This window comes from Narcine bancroftii, chromosome 2 (assembly GCF_036971445.1).
Source record: "Narcine bancroftii isolate sNarBan1 chromosome 2, sNarBan1.hap1, whole genome shotgun sequence".
Lineage (NCBI taxonomy): Eukaryota > Metazoa > Chordata > Chondrichthyes > Torpediniformes > Narcinidae > Narcine > Narcine bancroftii.
In genome coordinates this window covers 317,241,929-317,263,967 of record NC_091470.1, presented here as the reverse complement: position 1 = coordinate 317,263,967, position 22,039 = coordinate 317,241,929, and the positions used below count along the sequence as shown (strand labels likewise).

At 36.2% G+C, this 22,039-nt stretch overlaps 1 protein-coding gene across 14 annotated transcripts in view; it reads left to right on the top strand.

Annotated features, from left to right (window-relative positions):
* The window catches only part of dlgap1a (discs, large (Drosophila) homolog-associated protein 1a), a 615,703-nt gene that overhangs the window by 344,839 nt on the left and 248,825 nt on the right, over nt 1-22,039 (top strand). For all 14 annotated transcript variants that reach the window (XM_069921771.1, XM_069921770.1, XM_069921766.1 and 11 more), the window contains one exon: nt 11,912-12,939. In XM_069921771.1, the coding sequence (XP_069777872.1) occupies nt 11,983-12,939 (957 nt within the window). In that variant the 5' untranslated portion in view covers nt 11,912-11,982. The remainder of the gene's footprint in view (nt 1-11,911; nt 12,940-22,039) is intronic.

The window sequence follows — 22,039 nt, the reverse complement described above, 5'->3', positions numbered from 1 at the left end:
GACAAAAATAGACTGAGGGATGAAGACGGGTAAGGAGGGTAAAAATGACCACGATTGATATGTATGCGGGTAAAGAGGTATAAGAGTGAATAGAGACAATGGGCATATGTGAAAGTATCTGTAATTAGAGGAAAACATAGAGAGTATAGACAAGAATTAATAAGGGAAGGTAATGGAATAGAGAGAATAAGGAGGGAATTAAAAGAGTGACCTTTGTGACATATAAAAAGCGAAATCTTTTCTGGGGGGGGGCTGGGTGGGGGAAAAGAGCGGTCACTGCAAAATCAGTTGACGCTTGCGAGTGGATTCGCAAATCCAAATGGAGAGGGGAGATGTGGTTGTCCGACAAGGGATAAAGGGCAACTCAGGAGGGGAAGGGGAGATTGGGGATAAAGAAGATAGAAATAGGAGAATAAGGAAAATGTTGGATGTTGTAGGAATGTTGTCTGGTAAAGAGTTGAAAATAAGAAAACAGAAATGGAAAAGGAGGAAAGGTAATGATGGAAAAACGGAAAGAGAAGATAAACAAAATATAAAATGGCTACGCTAAACTATATGACTCTAAATATTAATGGAATACATAACCAAATTAAAAGGAAGAAACTACTAAATTTACTGAAAAAGGAAAAAATAGATATAGCATTTGTCCAAGAAACACACTTAACTGAATTGGAGCACAAGAAATTAAAGAGAGATTGGGTAGGACATGTAACAGCAGCATCGTATAATTCAAAAGCAAAAGGAGTGGCTATATTAATTAGCAAAAATGTGCCATTTAAAATAGAAGAGGAAATAATAGATCCAGCAGGGAGATATGTTATGATAAAATGTCAGATATATTCAGAGCTTTGGAATCTACTTAATATATATTCACCTAACGAAGAAGATCAAAAGTTTATGCAAGATATCTTTTTGAAGGTAGCTAATACGCAAGGGAACATACTAATAGGAGGGGATTTCAATCTGAATTTGGATCCAAATATGGATAAAACGGGGAAAAAAATTAACAGGAAGAACAAAGTAACCAAATTTATAATTAAATCAATGCAAGAAATGAAACTTGTGGACATATGGAGGAAACAAAACCCAAAAGAAAAGGAATACTCACACTACTCGACTAGACATAAAACATACTCAAGGATAGACCTATTCCTGTTATCAGCCCACATTCAAGGGAGAGTTAGGAAAACGGAATATAAAGCTAGACTATTATCGGACCACTCACCCCTGTTATTGGCAATAGAGCTAGAAGACATCCCTCCAAGAATGTATAGATGGAGATTAAACCCCATGCTACTTAAAAGACAGGATTTTAGAGAATTTATTGAAAAACAATTAAAAATGTACTTTGAAGTAAATACGGAATCAGTGGAAGATAAGTTTATACTATGGGACGCAATGAAAGCATTCATTAGAGGGCAAATAATAAGTTATGCAACCAAGATGAAGAAGGACTATAATCAGGAAACAGAGCAGTTGGAAAAGGAAATAATAAACATAGAAAAAAAATTAGCAATAAAGGAAGATACAACCAAAAGAAGAGAACTGGCGGATAAAAAAATAAAATATGAAACATTACAAACATATAAGGTGGAGAAGAATATAATGAAGACAAAACAGAAATATTATGAACTAGGTGAAAAAACACACAAAATCTTAGCATGGCAGCTTAAGACAGAGCAAACTAAGAAAATGGTATTGGCAACAAGGAAAAAAGACAAACAAATTACATATAATCCAAAAGAAATTAAGGAAAACTTCAGAGAATTCTATGAACAATTATACCGAACCGAAAACGAAGGGAAAGAAGGGAAAATAGATGAATTTTTGACTAAAATTGAACTACCAAAACTACAAATAGAGGAACAAAATAAATTAACAGAACCATTTGGAACAGTAGAAATACAAGAGATAATAAAAAAATTACCAAATAATAAGACACCAGGAGAGGATGGACTCCCAATAGAATTCTACAAAACATTTAAAGACCTAATAATACCGCCCCTCCTGGATGTAATCAACCAGATTGATGAGACACAAAACTTACCAGATTCATGTAAAACAGCAATAATTACAGTGATACTAAAACAAGGGAAAGATCCACTCTCACCAGCGTCATATAGACCAATATCTCTGCTAAACACAGATTATAAGATAATAGCTAAACTATTAGCGAACAGATTAGCAGAACAGGTACCGAAAATGGTAAATTTAGACCAAACTGGATTTATCAAAAAAAGACGCACAACAGACAATATTTGTAAATTTATTAACTTAATTCATGCAGTAGAAGGAAATAAAGCACCAGCAGTAGCAGTTGCTTTAGACGCAGAGAAGGCCTTCGACAGAGTAGAATGGAATTACTTGTTCAAAGTATTGCAAAAATTCAGTTTACCGGAGAAGTATATTAATTGGATTAAAGCATTATATAAGGGACCGTTAGCGAAAGTGACAGTAAATGGACATGTATCAAAGCAATTTAACTTAAGCAGGTCAACGCGGCAGGGATGCCCACTATCACCATTATTGTTTGCGCTAGCTATAGAACCACTAGCAGAATCGATAAGAAGAGATAATAATATAAAAGGAATAAAAATAAAAGACAGGGAATATAAAATCAGTCTGTTTGCGGATGATGTGATAGTGTACTTAACAGAACCAGAACTATCAATAAAAGAACTATATAAGAAATTGAAGGAATATGGAGAAGTGTCGGGATACAAGATAAACGTAAATAAAAGTGAAGCAATGCCTATGAATAACGCGGATTTCTCAAAATTTAAGGAGGAATCCCCATTCAGATGGCAAACGCAGGCAATAAGATACCTAGGTGTGCAAATAAACAAAAATCTAGGCCAATTATATAAACTCAATTACAATCCACTAATGAAAAAATTACAGGACGATTTAGAGCATTGGAAAGAGCTACCACTAACACTGATAGGAAGGATAAACTGTATTAAAATGAACATTTTTCCAAGGATACTATACTTATTTCAGGCATTGCCAATACAACTGACAGAAAAATTCTTCAAAGAGTTAAAGAAAATAATAAGGAGATTTTTATGGAGAGGGGGGAAACCGAGGATAGCACTAGATAAATTAACAGAATGGTATAAACAAGGAGGCTTACAATTGCCAAACTTCAAAAATTATTATAGAGCCGCACAATTAAGGTACCTATCAGATTTTTATCAAACAAGGGAAAAACCAGACTGGACGAGACTAGAATTAGATAAAATAGGGGAAAAGATACCTGAACACATATTATATAAATGGGACGAAAAATTGGTACAACATAGAACTTCTCCAGTATTACACCATCTCCTCAATATATGGAAGAAGATTCATGTAGAAAGAAATAAAATAAATTACCAAATACCAAAACTAATATTGACGCAAAATAAGCTACTCCCTTTTACAATAGACAACCTTGCCTTTAGAAAATGGGAAAAAAAAGGGATTAAAAGAATAGAAAATTGTTTTTCAGGAAGTAGATTCTTATCCTTTGAACAAATGAGAGATAAGTACAATATAACTGGAGATACAGCGCTGGCATATTACCAACTGAGATCCTACTTGAAAGATAAATTAGGAAGCAACTTGAGTTTACCAGAGGGAAGTAACCTTGAATATGTGATTACAGATACAATGTTAATCAAAAGATTTATAAAAAATATGTATATTAAACTGCAAGAAAAGGAGAATGAGGAAACAAATGGTAAAACTAAACAAAAATGGGAACAAGATTTAAATATAAAGATAAAAAAGGAAACATGGGAGAAGTTATGCTCTGGAACGATGAGAAATACAATAAATACGAGGCTGCATATGATACAATATAATTGGTTACACAGACTATACATTACACCGCAAAAGTTAAATAAATGGGACCCAACAGTATCTGATAGATGTTTTCGATGTAAAAAAGAAAGGGGAACAACAATTCATGCAATCTGGACATGTGAGAGAGTAGAAAAATTTTGGGATGATCTCAATCAGATATTAAATAAAATAACAGAAAACAATATACCAAAGAATCCAGAGATCTTTCTCCTAAGTAACATAAAAAATAAAGAATTTGGAATTGACTTGGAAGATGCACAAAAAAGATTTGTCAAGATAGCCCTAGCCGTAGCAAAAAAATGTATTATGTCAACCTGGAAATTGGAAGATAATTTGAAAATACAACAATGGTATATAGAAATGAATAAATGTATTCCATTAGAAAAAATAACATATAGTTTAAGAAATAATATTGAAATATTCGAACAAGTATGGGAGCCTTACATTAAATACAATAGCGAAAACCTACCGGGAACAAACATTACCTAAGTTGATGGAAGGAGAAGAAAAGAAAAGAATGGACTCAGTAGAATTTCTGGTGTATTTTTGTTGAATGACAACATTGTCTAACTGAATTAATGCAACCTAGATTGTATACCTAAAATGGATGAGAGGGGGGGGGTGGGGGGGTGGCTTGGGAGGAGGGAGGGGGGAGGGAGAAAAAGTCACTGTAAATGTGTGGAAAAGAAAAAGTGTATATCATGGCTATTGTGATTATGGTGTGAAAAATAAAAAAGTTTAAAAAAAAAAAAAAAATTACCTGCTCCTCTACCTACCTTCATATCAAACTTGGCGACAAAGCTATTCATTCCATAATCCAAATCATTAATATGCAACATGAAAAGAAGTAGCCGCAACACCAACCCCTATGGAATAGTGCTAGCAACTGGCAGCCAACCAGAATATGATCCCTATATTCTGAATGTCTGCTTCATGACAATCAGCCAATGCTTTTTCCATGCTAGTTTGTTTACTGTAATCTCATGTGTGGCACTTTGTCAAAGGCCTTCTGAAAATCCAAATGCCAAACATTCACTGCATCTCCTTTATCTAGCCTGTTTGTCACTTCTTCAAAGAATTCCAATATGTTTGTTAAGCAAGATTTTCCCTTCAGAAAACCATCCTGCTTTTGACTTATCTTGTCATGTGCCTCCAAGATCTTAGAAACTTTATCCTTGATGATCAACTCCAGCATCTTCCCATCCACTGGCATCAGGCTGACTAGTTGATAATTTGTGATTTTCCAGTCCTTCGGAACCATACCAGAATCTATTGATTGAGGCATGACCTTTTAATTTTTTTTTTTTAATTGGTTTTTATAATAAATACAGTGCAATGAAAAGAGAACAAAACTGAAAATACAATGTCAGATATGTATATATCAAGGTAAAACTTCAAACAGTTCAAACTCAGTCCTCCCCCCCACTCCCCCCCACCCCCTCCCCGCCCCCCACACTGGGTGGAGACAACCCTACCTAACCTACTCTATTTAAAAAAAACTAAAAAAAAAACATCTGATCATCTTATCCTTAAGGTTACATCTTTTCTAGCTTTTAATCAAAAAGAAGACTATATCTCATCTGGAAGAGTGTGTATATCTAATCACATTAAACTCATTTATAGTAAATCAAAATAAGACAAAAAGTCACCATGTATCTTCAAATTTCACCAATGAATCAAATACATATCTATTTTTTTCTAAACTTTAACAGGACATAATATGAGAGAACCATTGAAATACTGTTGGAGGTCTAGAATCTTTCCATTTGAATAAGATGCCCATTGCGCAGATACAGGAAAAACTCCCTGTGTCTGGATTAATGACGCCAAAACGAGCAGTTATTGGATTGGGTGGCAGCTCTGCCTGAAATACGGTCGAAAAGATTAAAAATTTATTTCCAATGGATTTCTAATGATGGACAAGACCAAAGCATGCGTTCATTATAGAAATATCAGAATTGCATCGGTAACTAGTAGGGTTAATATTAGAAAAGATACAAGCCAGCTCATCTTTGGACATGCGAACAGGATGCACCACTTTGAATTGGATTAATGAATGTCAGACACATCTTGAAGATGGATCCACCAGTTTAAGAATCTTGTGCCATTGATCCTCCAATAAGGGTCTTGCAAGTTCCAATTCCCAAGCCTTTTTAATCTTATGGTGAATTATTGAATATCATTTCCATAATCTATCATATATAATTCCAATTAATCCTTTCTGACAATTCAATTGAAAAAAATATTATCAACTAGATCTGGTAGATATACAAATGGAAAGCCCAATTACCAAATCCTCCACAATCTCTACTACTACTTCTTTCAGATCTTGAGGGTACAATCAATCTGGTCTGGTGGACATCCTTATATCATTCTGGTTTCTGAGCACCTTCTCCCTTGAAATAGTAACTGCACTCACTTTCCTTCCCTGATACCCATCAACACCTGATGCTCTGCTAATGTTTTCCACAGTGAAGACTGATGCAAAATACTCATTTAATTCCTCTCCAGTCATTTTCTAATAGTCATATGTCTACTTTCACTTCCCTTTTACTCGATATAGTTGAAGAAACTTTTTGTTCAATATTATTTACTAACCTACTTTCATATTTCATCTTTTCCTTCCTTATGAGGTTTTAGTTACTTTTTACAAGTTTTTAAACATTTCTCAATCCTCTTTTTTCCCACTAATTTTTGTTTAATTATATGCCCTCTCTTGCTTTAACATTGTCTTTGACTTCCCTTGTCAGCCACCGTTATGACAATTTCCCATTCAAATATTTCTTCTCTTTTTGGTATGTATTTATCCTGCTCCTTCCTTATTTCTTACAGAACCTCCCTCTATTGCTGCTCTGCTGTCCTTCCAACTAGTGCTCCCTTCCAATCTACTTTGGCCACTTCCTCTCTCATGCCAGTGTAATTCCCTTTACTCCACTGAAATAGCAACACGTGGGACTTTATTTTCTTCTTGTTAAATCACAAATTGAACTCAATCACATTGTGATCACTGTCCACATGGATCCTTTAAGTCTCTAATTACTTCTGCTGGATACTCAAACCAGTACAGCCAGTCCCCTCCTGGACTCATCAATAAGCTGCTCTGAAAAGCTATCTCATGGGCATTTTACAAATTCTCTCTTGAGATCAAGACCCAAGCTGGTGTTCCCAATCCACTTGCATGTTAAAAATCCCTCATGACATTTATAACATCTGATATACCTTTTTTATTTGCTGTTGTAATTTGTTGTCTACATCCCAGCTACTGTTTACAGGTCTTTTGCTATTGCCAACAGTGACTTTTTACCCTTGCCATTTCTTAACTCAACCCATAATAATTCTATATTTTCTGATCCAATGTCACCTCTTTCTGCTGATTTAATGTGGTTTGTTACCAAAAGAACCACATCATCTCCCTCTGCTTACCTGCCTATCACTTTGATACACTGTGTATCCTTGGATATTAAGATCCCAGTGACATCCATCCTTTAGCCACAACTGTGATATACCTGCCAATGTGTCGTTATACTACAAAGTCATCCACTTTATTTCTTATGATGCATGCATTTAATTTGGTTTCTTTTGACTCTGATTTTAAAAGATCAAGAGATTGAGGGGTTTAGGGATTAGCAGAGATGAGGGATTGAGACTTTATTAGATCAGACATGACTATGTTAAATAGCGTGGCAGGATTTAGGGGTCAGGTGGCCTACTTCTCATGCTCTTGTGTTCTATCCATTTAATGGATTAAACTTGCATGAATGAAAATGTAGCATGTTATTATGTTTCATGAGTTAAGTGCTACATGTGATAAGCTTGCCATATTTCATGAAGATACATGCAATGACAAGTTGAAATAAGGATAGATTGGTACAAACTGCATCATTCTTCACAGATACAAGTATCACTGACCAATGCAATGAGTGGCACAAATCTATTTTACCTACTCTTAAAAGTTTGATGAAAAAATTATTTATAAAAGAAATTTTAAATTAAAAGAAAAACAAATAACCCATTATTGAAATAATTTATATTTGGGATAAAATTAAACAATTTATGGGATTAAAAGAGGAATTATCCTCAAAGACACCTCTATCTCAAAACAATTTAATACCCATAACTTTGGGTAATAGAATCTTGGCTACCTGGTTCCCACATGGTATCAGGTCTTTGAAGATTGTTATGGTCAAAGGCAATTTATGTCTTTTGAGGGACTTAAAAATAAATATAATTTACCTAACACATTTTTCTGTTATCTCCAATTGTGATATTTTTTGAGGGAATAGTGGGGACCGTTAATGTTCCTATTAATTCTAAATTTAAAGGGGAATGCAACCAAATTTATCTCTAATCTATATGTTCTGATCCAAGATAAAAGCCCAAAATCTGGACTACAGATCAAGGGAGAGATGGGAATCAGATTTGGGCATTGTAATTGATTCACAATGCTGGTCAGATCTATGTGTAGATAATGACCACCTTAATTAATTCTAGATATAGACTGATCCATTATAATTTTCTGCACTAATTATATCTCACACTTCAAAAGATACACAAAAATAAACCAGAATTTTCTGATAGGTGTTTTAGGTGTAGTATAGACATTGGTACCTTTTTATATTCCATCTGCTTATGCACATAATTAAGACCCTTTTGGATAGAATTGAGGAAAGTGTTGACAAAAATTGTGGGAGTGAACTTCCCTCGAGTCTAGACCCAAAATTTATTCTGGAGAATTTGACAGTTATCCAAGTTAACTTCTCCAGAAGTAAAATTAAATTTATTAAAATTGCATTGTCAATAGCCAGGGAATATATAGCGGAAAAATGGAAATCCAATTCCCTACTTCACATTGATTGTTGGAACATGGAAGTGCAAAGTTGTATTCTCATTGAGATTATTTATAGTCTTAGGAATAGAATCATCGCCTTCCCAAGATCGTGTTATATGGCGAGCTCTCCACTGGCCACCGTGACAGAGGTGCACCAAAGAAAAGGTACAAGGACTGCCTAAAGAAATCTCTTGGTGCCTGCCACATTGACCACCGCCTGTGGGCTGATAAAGCCTCAAACCATGCATCTTGGCGCCTCACAGTTTGGCGGGCAGCAACCTCCTTTGAAGAAGACCGCAGAGCCCACCTCACTGACAAAAGGCAAAGGAGGAAAAACCCAACACCCAACCCCAACCAACCAATTTTCCCCTGCAACCGCTGCAACCGTGTCTGCCTGTCCCGCATCGGACTTGTCAGCCACAAACGAGCCTGCAGCTGACGTGGACTTTTTACCCCCTCCATAAATCTTCGTCCGCGAAGCCAAGCCAAAGAAAAAAAGGAATAGATATAGTATGTTCGGTGAAATTTGGCAACCTTAGATTACTTAAATGCCCAGATTGTATACCTTATTTTGATATTTGTCAATTAGTATACTCCTTATTATAAATTTAATACTTTTAAAATGATGCAACTCTGAGATGTGGAACCTTGCTCCAGTTGCATTTTCTTGTCTATTTCCTTTCTTTTTATCTCCCTCTATTCCCTGTTCTCTGTCCCCTTTCCTTTCAAATTTGGAATTCAAATTCAAATTTCCCCAGATCTTATGAATTTTTTTAATGATTTCATATTCAATGTATTATTTTTATTATATTAACTGTCATATTTTCTTAAAATTTAAAGAAAATATTCAAAAATGTCTTGAAGAACAACAGTCTGTCCTTTTGACATTTTGCAAAATTAGAAGATACTTGTGTAACTGATCACCTCATGGCAAGTACTCCATAATAATGTGACTGGAAGAGGAAAGTAACATCTGCTTCATAAATATGCTCTTCTTTTGATGTTTTCTAATCAGATTGAGATCATGGAGCATCACTTACAACAGAATCCAGCATTCACAAAATGAGTATCACTTGGAAATAACAGCTGAAATTCATTTGGTAACCATGACAATACTCATGAAATTAACATCAGAAGAATATTCCCTGTTGTGTCATTTGCTCATTTTGTGTTGCATACAGTGTTTTTGATGAAAGTTCCAAGCAAGAATGCCAAATTATTAGTACAATATTTGTAACAAGAAATACAGTATGTTGCCAGACATACTGTTCCATTGTTCAAACAGATGGCTAGTGTCTAGTTCATTCTCATCTGAATCCTTCAAACGTAACTAATTTGTGCCCACATGAAGCATAACATGGTCAATGTACCTGTTCCACATATTAATTCGTGATAGTCCATGGCTCAAGCCTGACTGAAATTTATGAAGTTCGAAGTTTTCTTTTGATTGAAAAATTCCATATGTCACATATAAGGGAGGGAACTTCAGACATGTAGACATATTGTACAAGTTCCTAACTGAGGATAAAATTACATATTAAATGAAAGTTTATAGTTGATCGACATATATTTGCAAAGAGTAGTTTTAGGCTTCATAAACCTAAATGATTTTTATTTTTGAAAACAACCAAGGTCTGGAAAGATAAATATTGTTAAAATTGAGTTCCAGAAAGCATATAAAAACGTTTCAATGAAGACAGAAAAGGACTGTAACCTCTCGGGTCTCACCGAATCACAACCACTCAGCATTTTTTTTCTAAATTGCTCTATGTTCAATATGAGTTTATTCTCATATACACAAGTATAATGTATAGATGCACCAAAATGCTTTCTTACTGCAACTAAGAGATATACAAGAATGCATTAACTATATTAGTAAAAATTAGGGGTGGCACAGTTGGCGTGGCAGGTAGTGCAACACCATTACAGTGCCAGTGTTTGGGACAGGGGTTCAAATCCCAGACTCTGTCAGGAGTTTGTATGTTGTCTGCGTATCTGCGCAGGCTTTCCCCAGGGGTTCTGCTTTCCTCCCACCATTTGGAATGTACCCAGGGTTAAAGGTTAATTGGGTGTCATTAGGTGCCACTGGCTCATGGGCTGAAATGGCTTGTTACCATGCTGTATGTCTAAATTTAAATAAATATTCCTAGTGAAGATAATGCAAGAAAAAAAAAACTAATGATAGGATTGGAAATGCATGGATTCAAATTAGATGAAAGATTACATTGTAAGTAGTTTGGGTAGATTTGTAAAATGATAAAATGAATGAATGGGTGAAATGGTGGCAAATGAACTCCAAAACACCCAAAGTAGATGCATCCATTCTGAAAGAATGCAATTCAGAGCTTTCCATAAAGTGAAAGACAGAAATATATTAAAGTAAACAAAGATTCATGTGGCAAGACTGATAAGATGCCATGCACATGCAGAAAAAAAAATACTACTCATGTAATAGCATTTTATCCAGGAGAATGGATTAATAGGGGTAAGAAATAATTACACAATGATGCAAAGTTCTGACAGAATTGGAGTACAGTTTAGAAAAGCTTAAAAGAGTGAACGAGGATATGATTGAAAAATAACACCCTGAATGGTCTTGATGGGAGAGATGTGAAGGGTATATTTTATCTTGAAGGAGGTGTCATGGTTTAAAAAAATTGAGAGCTCAATTTAGGGTGATAGTAAAATTATGGAATGTGTGTCTAATCCATGTGATAATTTCCCTGGATTTTCAGCGCACAGGAAAATTAATGAGATTTTAAAGTCTCTTCAATAATGAAGTTACTTTTCCAATGTATAATAACCAACACAAATAAGATCTTACCTTGTAATAATGTGAACTTTGTCAAATAAATGGGTGCAATTCTGTTACAGCGCCAATGAATTGGGACCAGGTTTTGAATCCCACGCTGTCTCCAAGGAGTTGGTACATCTTCCCTGTACTTGTATGGATTTTCCTCGGGGGCTCCAGTTCCCTCCCACCATTCAAAACTTACTGGGGGTTGTAGGTTAATTGGGCGGCATAGGCTGGTGGGACAAAATGGCCTGTTACCATGCTGTCTGTATATCCAAATTTAAAAACACAAGAGAATCAACTACCAGAGATGTTTTAATTACATCCCTCAGCAGATTTTCCTGTGTGCTCATAGGTTCAGAAAATGGGAACATGTTTCAAATGATGATTTTATTGCAGCATGACCATATTACTGATGAATTGTTTCACTTTATAATTTTTAGGGCTTTCTCAAGACATCTTGTGATAATAACTACAGCTATCAAATGACTTCGTAAAAGTCTAAGTCACAATAATGAAAGGGTTATCGAGCAGCCGAGGTCCCCTTCATGCAGCCAACTGTGAACTTACATACGATACGCTTTCCCACCAACAGGAAAGGAAGCCATATATAATCAATCCAGTTGACTCTCACCCTGGGGATCATTCCTATTACTCCCAGCGGAACTCTTTTCACTCAGACTGCACGATTCCACTCAGTGACCAAATGTCCAGTAGCACTTTTCCAAGAAGACATTACAGTTCACATCAAGATCTTAAGGATGAATGTGCTCTGGTGCCTGCTCCCACATCCAATAAAATTAACCGGATTCCTGCCAGCCTCCTCGACCAGTTTGAAAGGCAGCTCCCAATCCGCCGTGATGGTTTCCATACTCTACAGTATAAGCGGTCAGCCTTGGAACACCGAAGCGAAAGTCCAGGAAGGATCCGCCATCTTGTTCATTCAGTGCAAAAGCTGTTTACCAAGTCCCACTCTCTGGAAGGGCCTTCCAAGGGACACCTGAATGGCAATAAAGCAAATTTGGAGGAGATACATGCTACGAAACGTGGAAAGCGCAGCAAGAGCAAAGACAGGAAGTCAGAATTGAAGAACAAATCTAACATTTCAGGTTGGTGGAGCTCAGAAGATAACTTGGATGGTAATGTATGCCTTTATCATGGACCAACAAATGTGATGACAGTGGGTCGTTGTCCTGACCGTTCCACATCCCAGTACTTCATGGAAGCTTACAATAGCATCAATGAGCAGTCTTTAAAAACTTCCCGGAGCAATAATGACATGAAGTGTACAACTTGTGTAAATATCCCGCTCGATATTGATGCACAAATCATGAAGAAGAGCTTGTGGTCTTCTACTTTAACCGTGAGTCGAGCCCATGAAGTTTTTCAGAAATCCTCGGTCAATCTTGATAATAAAACTCTCATGAAATCAGATCCATGCCAGCAAGAACGGTCGTGTCAGTATCTTCAGGTATGAAACTGAAACATTATTTCAGATAGCACTATACAGTATTGCAAACATCTTTATTGTCAATTCAACAGGCTTTTAAATGCAATGGTGATGTTTTGTGAGAAACATTGAGAGAACAGAATTAGAAGAGCAGCAGACAGTAAAGATTCTTTTCATTCCATTGAAGGGACATTTTAGGAGGCTTTGTTTTTACAAAATGTCTTGGACAAATTATATTTGATTTGTTTACATAAAAAAGACATTGATAAATTGTGATGTATTCAAGCATCTTTGCTTCTGAGGTTTTCATGGCATAAAAGAATAGACTGATTTATAATTAAATACTTACTCAACTTCACTGTTTTAAGCATCACAAGTAGTTTATTTTTGAGGTGCTTAATTGCATTATGAATGTAAACTTATTTAAAATCCTCTCCTGTGGATATTATGACAATAAGTGTATTTTCATACACATTTTACAATCTAGATATGCACCAAAATTCTTCCTTAGTGCAGCAAATAAGTACTAACCATAAACTACAATTGTATCCTTTTAACAGTTTTCTAACAGAATCCGAGGTCATCTATAATCTTAGACAGTGCCTGTACATTAGAAGTTCCTGAAAACGAAACGACAGCTTCAATGAGAGCAAAGTTGCATCAATTATTTTTTTTCAGACAACTTACATGCTAATGTTTGTTGAGTGTTCATTTGTACTGCTCCAAAGAACACCAGTTCATAGTTCGCCAAGCATATTGACACAATTCAAATTCATACATGAAATCCAGGGAAAGAGGGAGTCTTGTATTTTATTGCTTTATATCCCAACTTTTAGCACACTCCAAGAGAAGTCATAGCCATCGGCATTTACAGTGATAGTTTTTAATCCTCATTTATAAAATGAATGTTTTTTATGGATATGCTAGATTTAAAAATATAAACCTGTCGAGACGTAACAAGAAATCTGCAGATGTTGGATTCTGTCATGACTATTTTTAGACATCACTGTACTTAATATACACAAATGTAGTTTGGATTCATTAAAATTTTAATGTAACAGTAATAAGAAAACTGAGAAGTTTCAGTCATTGCTTTTCCATCCCCTAAATTTCCATTTGTTAATATTTTATTGGGAAATCAATTGTATTATGTATATCTGTCAAGTAAGGAAATTACAGAAAGACTTGGCAAACATTTTGAGAATTACACAAAAATGCTGAAGAAACTCAGCAGGTCAAGCAATGTCTATAAGAAGCAAAAGAAATAATAACCAACATTTCGGGCCTGAATCCTTTGTCAAGGTATGAGCAAAAAGCAGAGAGGCATCTGAATAAAAAGCTGTGGAGAGGAAAGGAGGGAAGGGGCAGGAGGAAGAAGACAGGCTAAAGTCACAGGTCATTCTGGGTAGGAGGGAAGAAGAAAAAAAAGCTGAGAAATGATGGGGAAGGGGGTGGAGAGCTGAAGGAAAGGTCGCAGAAGGATAGCACCCTCGCTATCTGCTACAATAATGGGATCTCCCATTGGCAATCATTTCAATTTCACACCCCTTTCCCACACCAACATGTCCATTGATGGTCTCATACACCTCGAAACCAAGGCCACCTACAAATTGGTGGAACAACAGCTACTCCAACTAGGCACCCTCCAACTAGATGGTATGAACAACCTCCATTTTCTATGAATCCTCTCCCCTCTCTCTTTCTCTCTCTATCCCTCTATCTCCTTTCCTCCAGATCCTCACTGCCTTCATTCTCCAGAGAGCTAGCCCCTCTCCCCATCATCTCGGCTTTTTTCTCTTCAGCCTCCCACCCATATCCATCTATGACCTCTTGCCTGCTGGCCTGTGCTCCTCTCCCTTCCTCCCTCCTTTTCCCCACCTTTTTAATTCAACATCTGCCTAATTTTTCCTCATACATTGCTGAAGCAAACCCAAAACATTAGTTACATCTCTTTGCTTCCATAGGTGTTTTTGTGACCTGCTGAGTTTCTCCAACACTATTGTGTATTGCACTACAGCACTGCAGCTGAAGGCTTTCCTGTTTAACCGTAAACATTTTTGCCTGTCTTCACAGAAAATCTGAGGATTCGAGGAGAACAATAGGTCTGGAGTGATTGAAAATGTTGAAAGAATTAGAACTCCCTAAAAAATAAATAAATTTGCAAAAGCTGATAAAACTAATCCCAAAATGCTGAAAGAGTTGTCTTACATGATGGTGGATATATGGTTATCATCTTCCATAATTCCTTTTTCAATATTTTTATTAATTTAATTTAGCAAATGTTACATTGGTAATCAAATTTATATAATATTATCAGTAATGACAAAAGCTAAGTTTTTTTTTTTAAATACGTGGATAAAAAACCCAACCCTCTACCTATGGAGGTTTTTGGCAAAATATATAGTCCACTATCTGATAATGAAAAAAAAATAAACAATGAGGTCAAGAATCAAAAATTAGTTAATCTTACCAATTTGAGAAATAATTAAGGAACAAACCTCATAAAGATATAAAGTTTGCATTCATTGCATTAGTGGAACATCTAATTTTTTTCTAAAGCCAAACAACCCATCATATCGGACAGTCATTTAGAGTGAGTGGGAGGGACAGCATCTTTCCATTTCATTAGTATGTCCCTTCTGGTAATCAGGGAAGCAAATGTTTTGACATGGGATTGTGAGGAATTCAATATTGGATCATAGGGCCTGCAAATTCCAAAAAAGGCTTCAGCTCCTTTTCCACTGGCATTCCAGTTAATTGGCTGTGCAGTGTCCTGGGATAGGAAGTCCTTTGTGCCTTTTCCACTGGGCCACCCTTAGCAGGGACACTAATTGCTTTTCCACTGAACACACTCATCCCCAGGGATCGGAGTGTTCTATCTTGAAACGGAAATGGGTGGCTTTCTGCTGTCCATTTTCCACTGGTTTTAACAGCACACTGGCATCAGCAGATGCCAGGGATATTAGTAGGGGTAGAGGTGGTTAATCCCTGGCATAAAATGACATCATTTGATGCCACTGTTAAAACAGTGTTCCTTTTCCACTGGACCCTGTCCCAGTAAATTCCCAGTTAATTCCTGGGGCAAGGTGCCATTGAAAAAGACTGATTAAAGGAGATGGAACCAAATTAATATCAAGAACTAAAGATAGTATACAAAATACATCTTCCCAAAAATTGAGAGGACATAACCAAAACATGATACGATGAACCATCTTCAGTTTTACATTTATCACATTTAGAAGACAAGATAGAATAGAATTTAGCCAATTGGATTTTAGAATAGTGGGCATGATGTACTAGTTTAAATTGCAATACTCGAAATAGAATCCCATGTTGAAAATATTTGCTGGAAATCTTGTTCCTATAGTTTTTTTTCCATCCAAGGAATTATCCTTGCATAGCAAAAGTCATTCATACAGGGCAGATAACAGCCATTTTCAGGTTGAAAATTATACATTTTCCCTTTCACAATGAGACTTCCTCAGAACTAGGAGTTTGAAGATAGAGTTTAAAATATTCCTAAAGTGTAAATTACAAAAAAAAATTGGTGTCTGGGTATATTAAATTTAACAGATAGTTGTTCAAAAGAGGCAAGAGTATGGCCAATAAAAAGATTCAAGAAAGACTGGATCCCTAAGTAAGACCATTGATAAAAACCAATATATTGAACCAAGGGAATTTTTCCATGATTCCAATGAGGGAACAAAGTGTATCAATGAGAGTAGGGAAGTAGATGTGATTTACATGGACTTCAAGAATCTATGGACTTGTACTCCAAGGTCCCTCTTTTTCCTCAATTTTCCCTTAGCCACTTCCATTCATGTTGTTAATCCTGGTCTCACTCGTAGTTTAAAGATATACAGTATCACACAATATTTTTTTTCTGGATTAAACTGCAGTTGTCATCATTCAGTCCATTTCACCAACACATCAGTTTCTCTTTGGAACTTTACCTTTCACACAAACAACTTTGCCAGACTTTGTATCAAGCATGAATTTAATGGTCATGATCAGGGTCCATGCAATCTAGGGAAAGTTGGCAAACTAGATCCAAAATTGGCTTTAAGAGATGATAGGAAGATGATGGATGGTATTTTTGGGATAGATGCTGCACCCATTGCTGTTTCCCATATACATGAATGGCTTGACCATTGGACACAAAGACTGGCAAAGTTGTTGTTTGTGTTAAAGGTAAGGCTCCAGAGAGATAGTGATGCGTGTTGAAAGTAAGGAAACAGGTTTGGAAGGTCTCAAAGGCAAGGACTCGCAACACAGTTTTGGTAGGGAAGGAATTTATTTATAGGAGGCAAATCTGGGAAATGGTAACTGGTGCACCACACAAGTTCACTGCAAAGTTTACAACAGCGGTAGGAAAGAAATAGCGGACAATTAATAACGAATGTGGGGAAAATAGTTTGGGAACAAAATACACCCACACACAATGAACTGATACATACAATGATCAAGGAAATCAACAAAAAAAAGAAAAAATCACTATGATACCCCACCACCCCTTGACTCAGTGCAGACACAGCTCTATGCTATAAGGGACACTAATTAAACACTCCCAAACCTTTTAACAGTGCACATCTTACCAAGTTTCTCCAGCACTCTTACACATTTGTAGGCCTGGAGTGAAGCAAGATGGTCCCAGGCTGGCAAAAAGACCAAGAATAAAGAACACATGGCACCTTTATAGTGCTGGAGGTTTCAGCCCAGGTCATTAACAGGGACCCAATGATGGTGCCAGGAGGGTTAATCCAATTACAACATCCAATGGCCCAAGGCCAAGTACAGGCAGGCTGGAGAGGCCAGTCCAAGTAATTTACATGGAGCCAACAGCAAGTTGTGCACTAATGGGTGGAGCAGAACCAAACCTTGATTAGCAGCTGGTGTGACTCGGTAGGGTCAAATGACAGCTACAACCCCATTGCAATGTGTTGGTGAAATGGAGTGAATGATGACAGCAGCAGTTAAATCCAGAAAAAAATATTGTGTGATACTGTATATATTGAAACTGCTGGTGAGGCCAGGATATACAACATGAATGGAAGGGGCTAAGGGAGAACTGAGAAAACAAGGGACCTTGAAGTACATAGATTCTTGAAGGTATTTTATGTGGTTGTGGGAGCAATGGATGCAGAAGTAGGGAGATCATATTCCAACTTTATGAACCTTGGTCACATGTCAGCTGGAGTACTACCTCAGTTCTCGTCATCATACCATAGGAAGAATGTGATAGTACTAGAGACAGTGCAGAGCAAATTCAACAGGATTGTTTGAAATGAAATATTCAGTAGTGAGGAGAGGCTGGGTCAGTTCTTCCTGGAGCAGAGCAGGTTACGAGGAGACATGATTGAGGTATATAAAATTACAGTGGGTTAGATTGAAGTTGATAATATTATAGATTTAGGGTAAGGGGGAAGATATTTTGAGGAGATAAGAGGCAGACTTTCTTCACCAAGAGAGGGGGAAGCTGGGCTATTAGCACCATTTAAGAAGAGACTGGATGAACTTCTGAATTGCATAAGCATGAAAGGACCAAGTATTGGAAGATGGGTTTAATATGGAAGTGCATCCGCTGGTCAATGTGGACGAGTTAGGCCAAATGGCCCGTTTCCATCAACAATTGCAGCATCAGGTGATCATCCACCAGCAGATGAAAGAACAAAAAAAAAGTACCTTGGAAAATGTTGAAGAATCAAAGGTGTTGAGAGGAACTTGGATGTTCCTGTGCACGCTACTGCGAGATGGCAAGCATAGCAACCAATTAGGAAGTCAGATGGCATATTGGCAATATATTACAAAAAGAGTTGAATGCAAGACTAAAAATGTCTTAGTGAACTTAAGATCCTGGTGAGATCTGTTGTGTGGGTCTGGTCTCCATACCTAAATACTTGTTAAAGTGGGCTCACTTGGTGGATTTTGGGCATTAAGGGGAATTAAAATATATTCACTTATTGCTGCAAAATGCCACTAAACTAAAAAAAACATAATCATGATAATACCAGAGCAGATATAATTAGTCAGAGACCTGCTTCTGGATGTCCTTCTTGTGTTCATTCAGAGATTTGCCAATGACGTTCACTGGGAATTTCAGTTTAAATTCCCATTGTATGATCCGAGTAAATACCAAGACAAATTCTAGGTTTAATCAGATTTGGAAAATTTCAGCCTTATAACTCCATTGACATTGTTATTAGTAAACTTCCCTCCAAGTGTCCCACTAAACATGGAAAACTAATACTGGTTATGACCATCCATTATTATTAGTAGCAATATTTCACTTTCAATTTAACATACGAATTGAAATTTAACACTAGCATTCTTGTGAACAGGATAAATTGTTTCAGCCTCTCAGAAATTAATGCAATTAACATAAGAGCACATTGAATGGAACAGGCAACGGAAAGTTCATTCAAGCCACAGACAATCTATTTTGTTAGAAGACTATGCACACACTATTAACTTGTGTGAAAAGTTAAGCCAAACAGTAAATTATCCTACCCCTCGAACATGTATTCAAACTACATCCCATATTGTAAATTCCTCATCCCTTAACTTTTAATTATGGTCATTGAATGGTTTCATTTGTACCAGAATCAACTGCTTTTTTTCTGATACTTATGATGACAAACATATCCATGGTTCATAAAAACTCAGTTCATCATTCTAATATTTTGAAGACAGAAGTATTCCAAAACAATTAATGTATCTGTTGAGCTCCACAGACAGTTCAAACTTATCTCATTTTATATAAATCAATATATAAGGGCAGGAAAGTTAGCGCAACACTGTTTCAACACCAGTGATCAGGACCTGGGTTTGAATCTTGTGCTGTCTGTAAGGAGTCTGTATGTTCTCCCCCTGTCTGTGTGAGTTTTCCCCAAGGGCTCTGGTTTCCTCCCATTGATCAAAACATACCAGAGGTTGGAGGTCATTTGGGTGTAATTGGGCAGCACGGGCTCATAGGCTGAAAGGGCCTGTTACTGTGCTCTATGTCTAAATTTCATACAGTGAGGCTGGGACTTTACAAAATTTCCTGTGCTTTGCTTTCTCAATTATTATTTCATTCTGCCCCTTTCCCAATGCATCAATTTCTTTTTTATTACAGTCTTATCTTTATACTTTTTTGCAGGGTCAATTTTTATTTATATATTTTTCTTCTTATGTCACCACAGACCTATTTCCAAATGATGGAAATTATTGGTAAATTACCAGTAATAATTATTGTTTAATTGAAGTGTTCATCATATCCTGATGGAGTTGGATTTAACTCAATTGTTTAAAATACAGTATTTCATAGGTTTCCTGTATTTAAATATTATTTACAACACAATAGAAGTTGATTCCAGCCATTTAAACCATTGCCACCCAATTACATGCAAATTAAGCTACAACTCCATATGTTTTATCTACTTTGAAACCTGTTAATCTTTTCAGAGACCATCTGCTTAACTTGCTCTGGAAAATATGCCTTATCATTTGTCATAATTTTCTCTTTCTGATCATCAAACTAATTCTCAAGCCAGTTAGTCAATACAAAAAATTTCAGTTATTTAAAAATCTCACCAAAGTGTTAAATCTCCTCTAAAAATGTGAATCAAGTTTATAGGATTTGTGTCATTATTAATAGAGTGATAAGTCTGCTGGTTATATCCCATACCTAATGTTAATAAATCTCAGCACCAGAGAACAATAACCTCACAGGTCAAATTGCACATTATATGTTCATCTTGCAGGAATTTGCTTCCTATTCATATTGGCATAGATTTTGCTGTCAGTGGGAAAGTGCAGCTGATTTGTATGAAAGCAGCCAATGAAGATTTAACAACCTTTGTAATTGATTGCTGCCAGGTGTCAGATTGAGCTGTTTGCTGGGATCCAACAGCAGTGGCTGTAACCCACAAAATAAAACACCAAATTAACCTCTGAAGCATTTTGCAGAATACTATTTTGATTCTTTATTTTTTTTTAAGATTGGAGCATAATTGATTATGATAATATATGAATTTATAAAAGCTGCACTTGCTGGATTATGAATTTAAAAACAAATATGTTTTGAAATATTTATGAGGAAATACAATCTAAACATGTTAAAATTGCTTTGTATAGACAGAGAATTTAGAAAGCTTTGTGCACTATTAAATATTCACTTAGGAAACAAAGTTTAAAATTTTCATGGTAATTTACAACAGGTTAAATTTATAAATACTTATAGCTTTCATCAATTGAACTGATTAACCATGGTTGCACAAGAGAAGGTTGCAAGTGATGTAACCTTTGAAGGATAGCTGAATCACTGCCTGCAGTTTTGGGACTGCTGCTGAAGTAACCCTAAGCCTAGATATAACAACACTGAATTGAAATGCTTTAATATCACATGCACTGAAATACTTGTTTCCACGCTATCCAGGCAAGTCAATTCATAAACAAATAAATAAGACAACATTGTCAGGAGAAGTATTGCAGTAAGTCAAATGATGCTGGGCATAGAGAAAAGTACATAAACATAGTGCAGGTTATAGAGAAAAGTTCAATTAATAAAAACCGACCAAATGCTCCATCTTCTTTCCTCAGTGTAAGATCCATTCAAGAATTTGATATCAGCAGGAAAGAATCTGGGTGTTTATGTTCATGTTTACAGGTACATCTATCTTTTATCTGGTGGAGTAGAGCAGAAGTGGGGATCAGTCATTTCATAGTAGCTTTACTGAGACAGCAGTTAGTTTCCGTATGAAATAAGACTATAACACAATAAGATTATAGGAGCAGAAGTAGGACACTCGGTCCATTAAGTCTGCTCTGCCATTTCATCATCAGCTGTTCCATTCTCCCACAGCCCCACACCCCTGCCTTTGCCCCATAATCATTGATATCTTGACTATTTAGATACCTAATAATCTCTGCGGTAGCAAATTCCAGTGGTTCACTACTCTTTGGCTAAAGAAATTCTTCCGCATCTCTGTTTTAAATAAGCACGCTTCATTCCTTTTTTTTTATCTTTATTTATTCGTTCAAAAAACAAATAATGTTTTTCAACATCTACAGCAATTAAACATGAACATGAACATTTTTATATATATATAAAAAAAAGAAAAGAAGAAAGAGAGAAACCCCC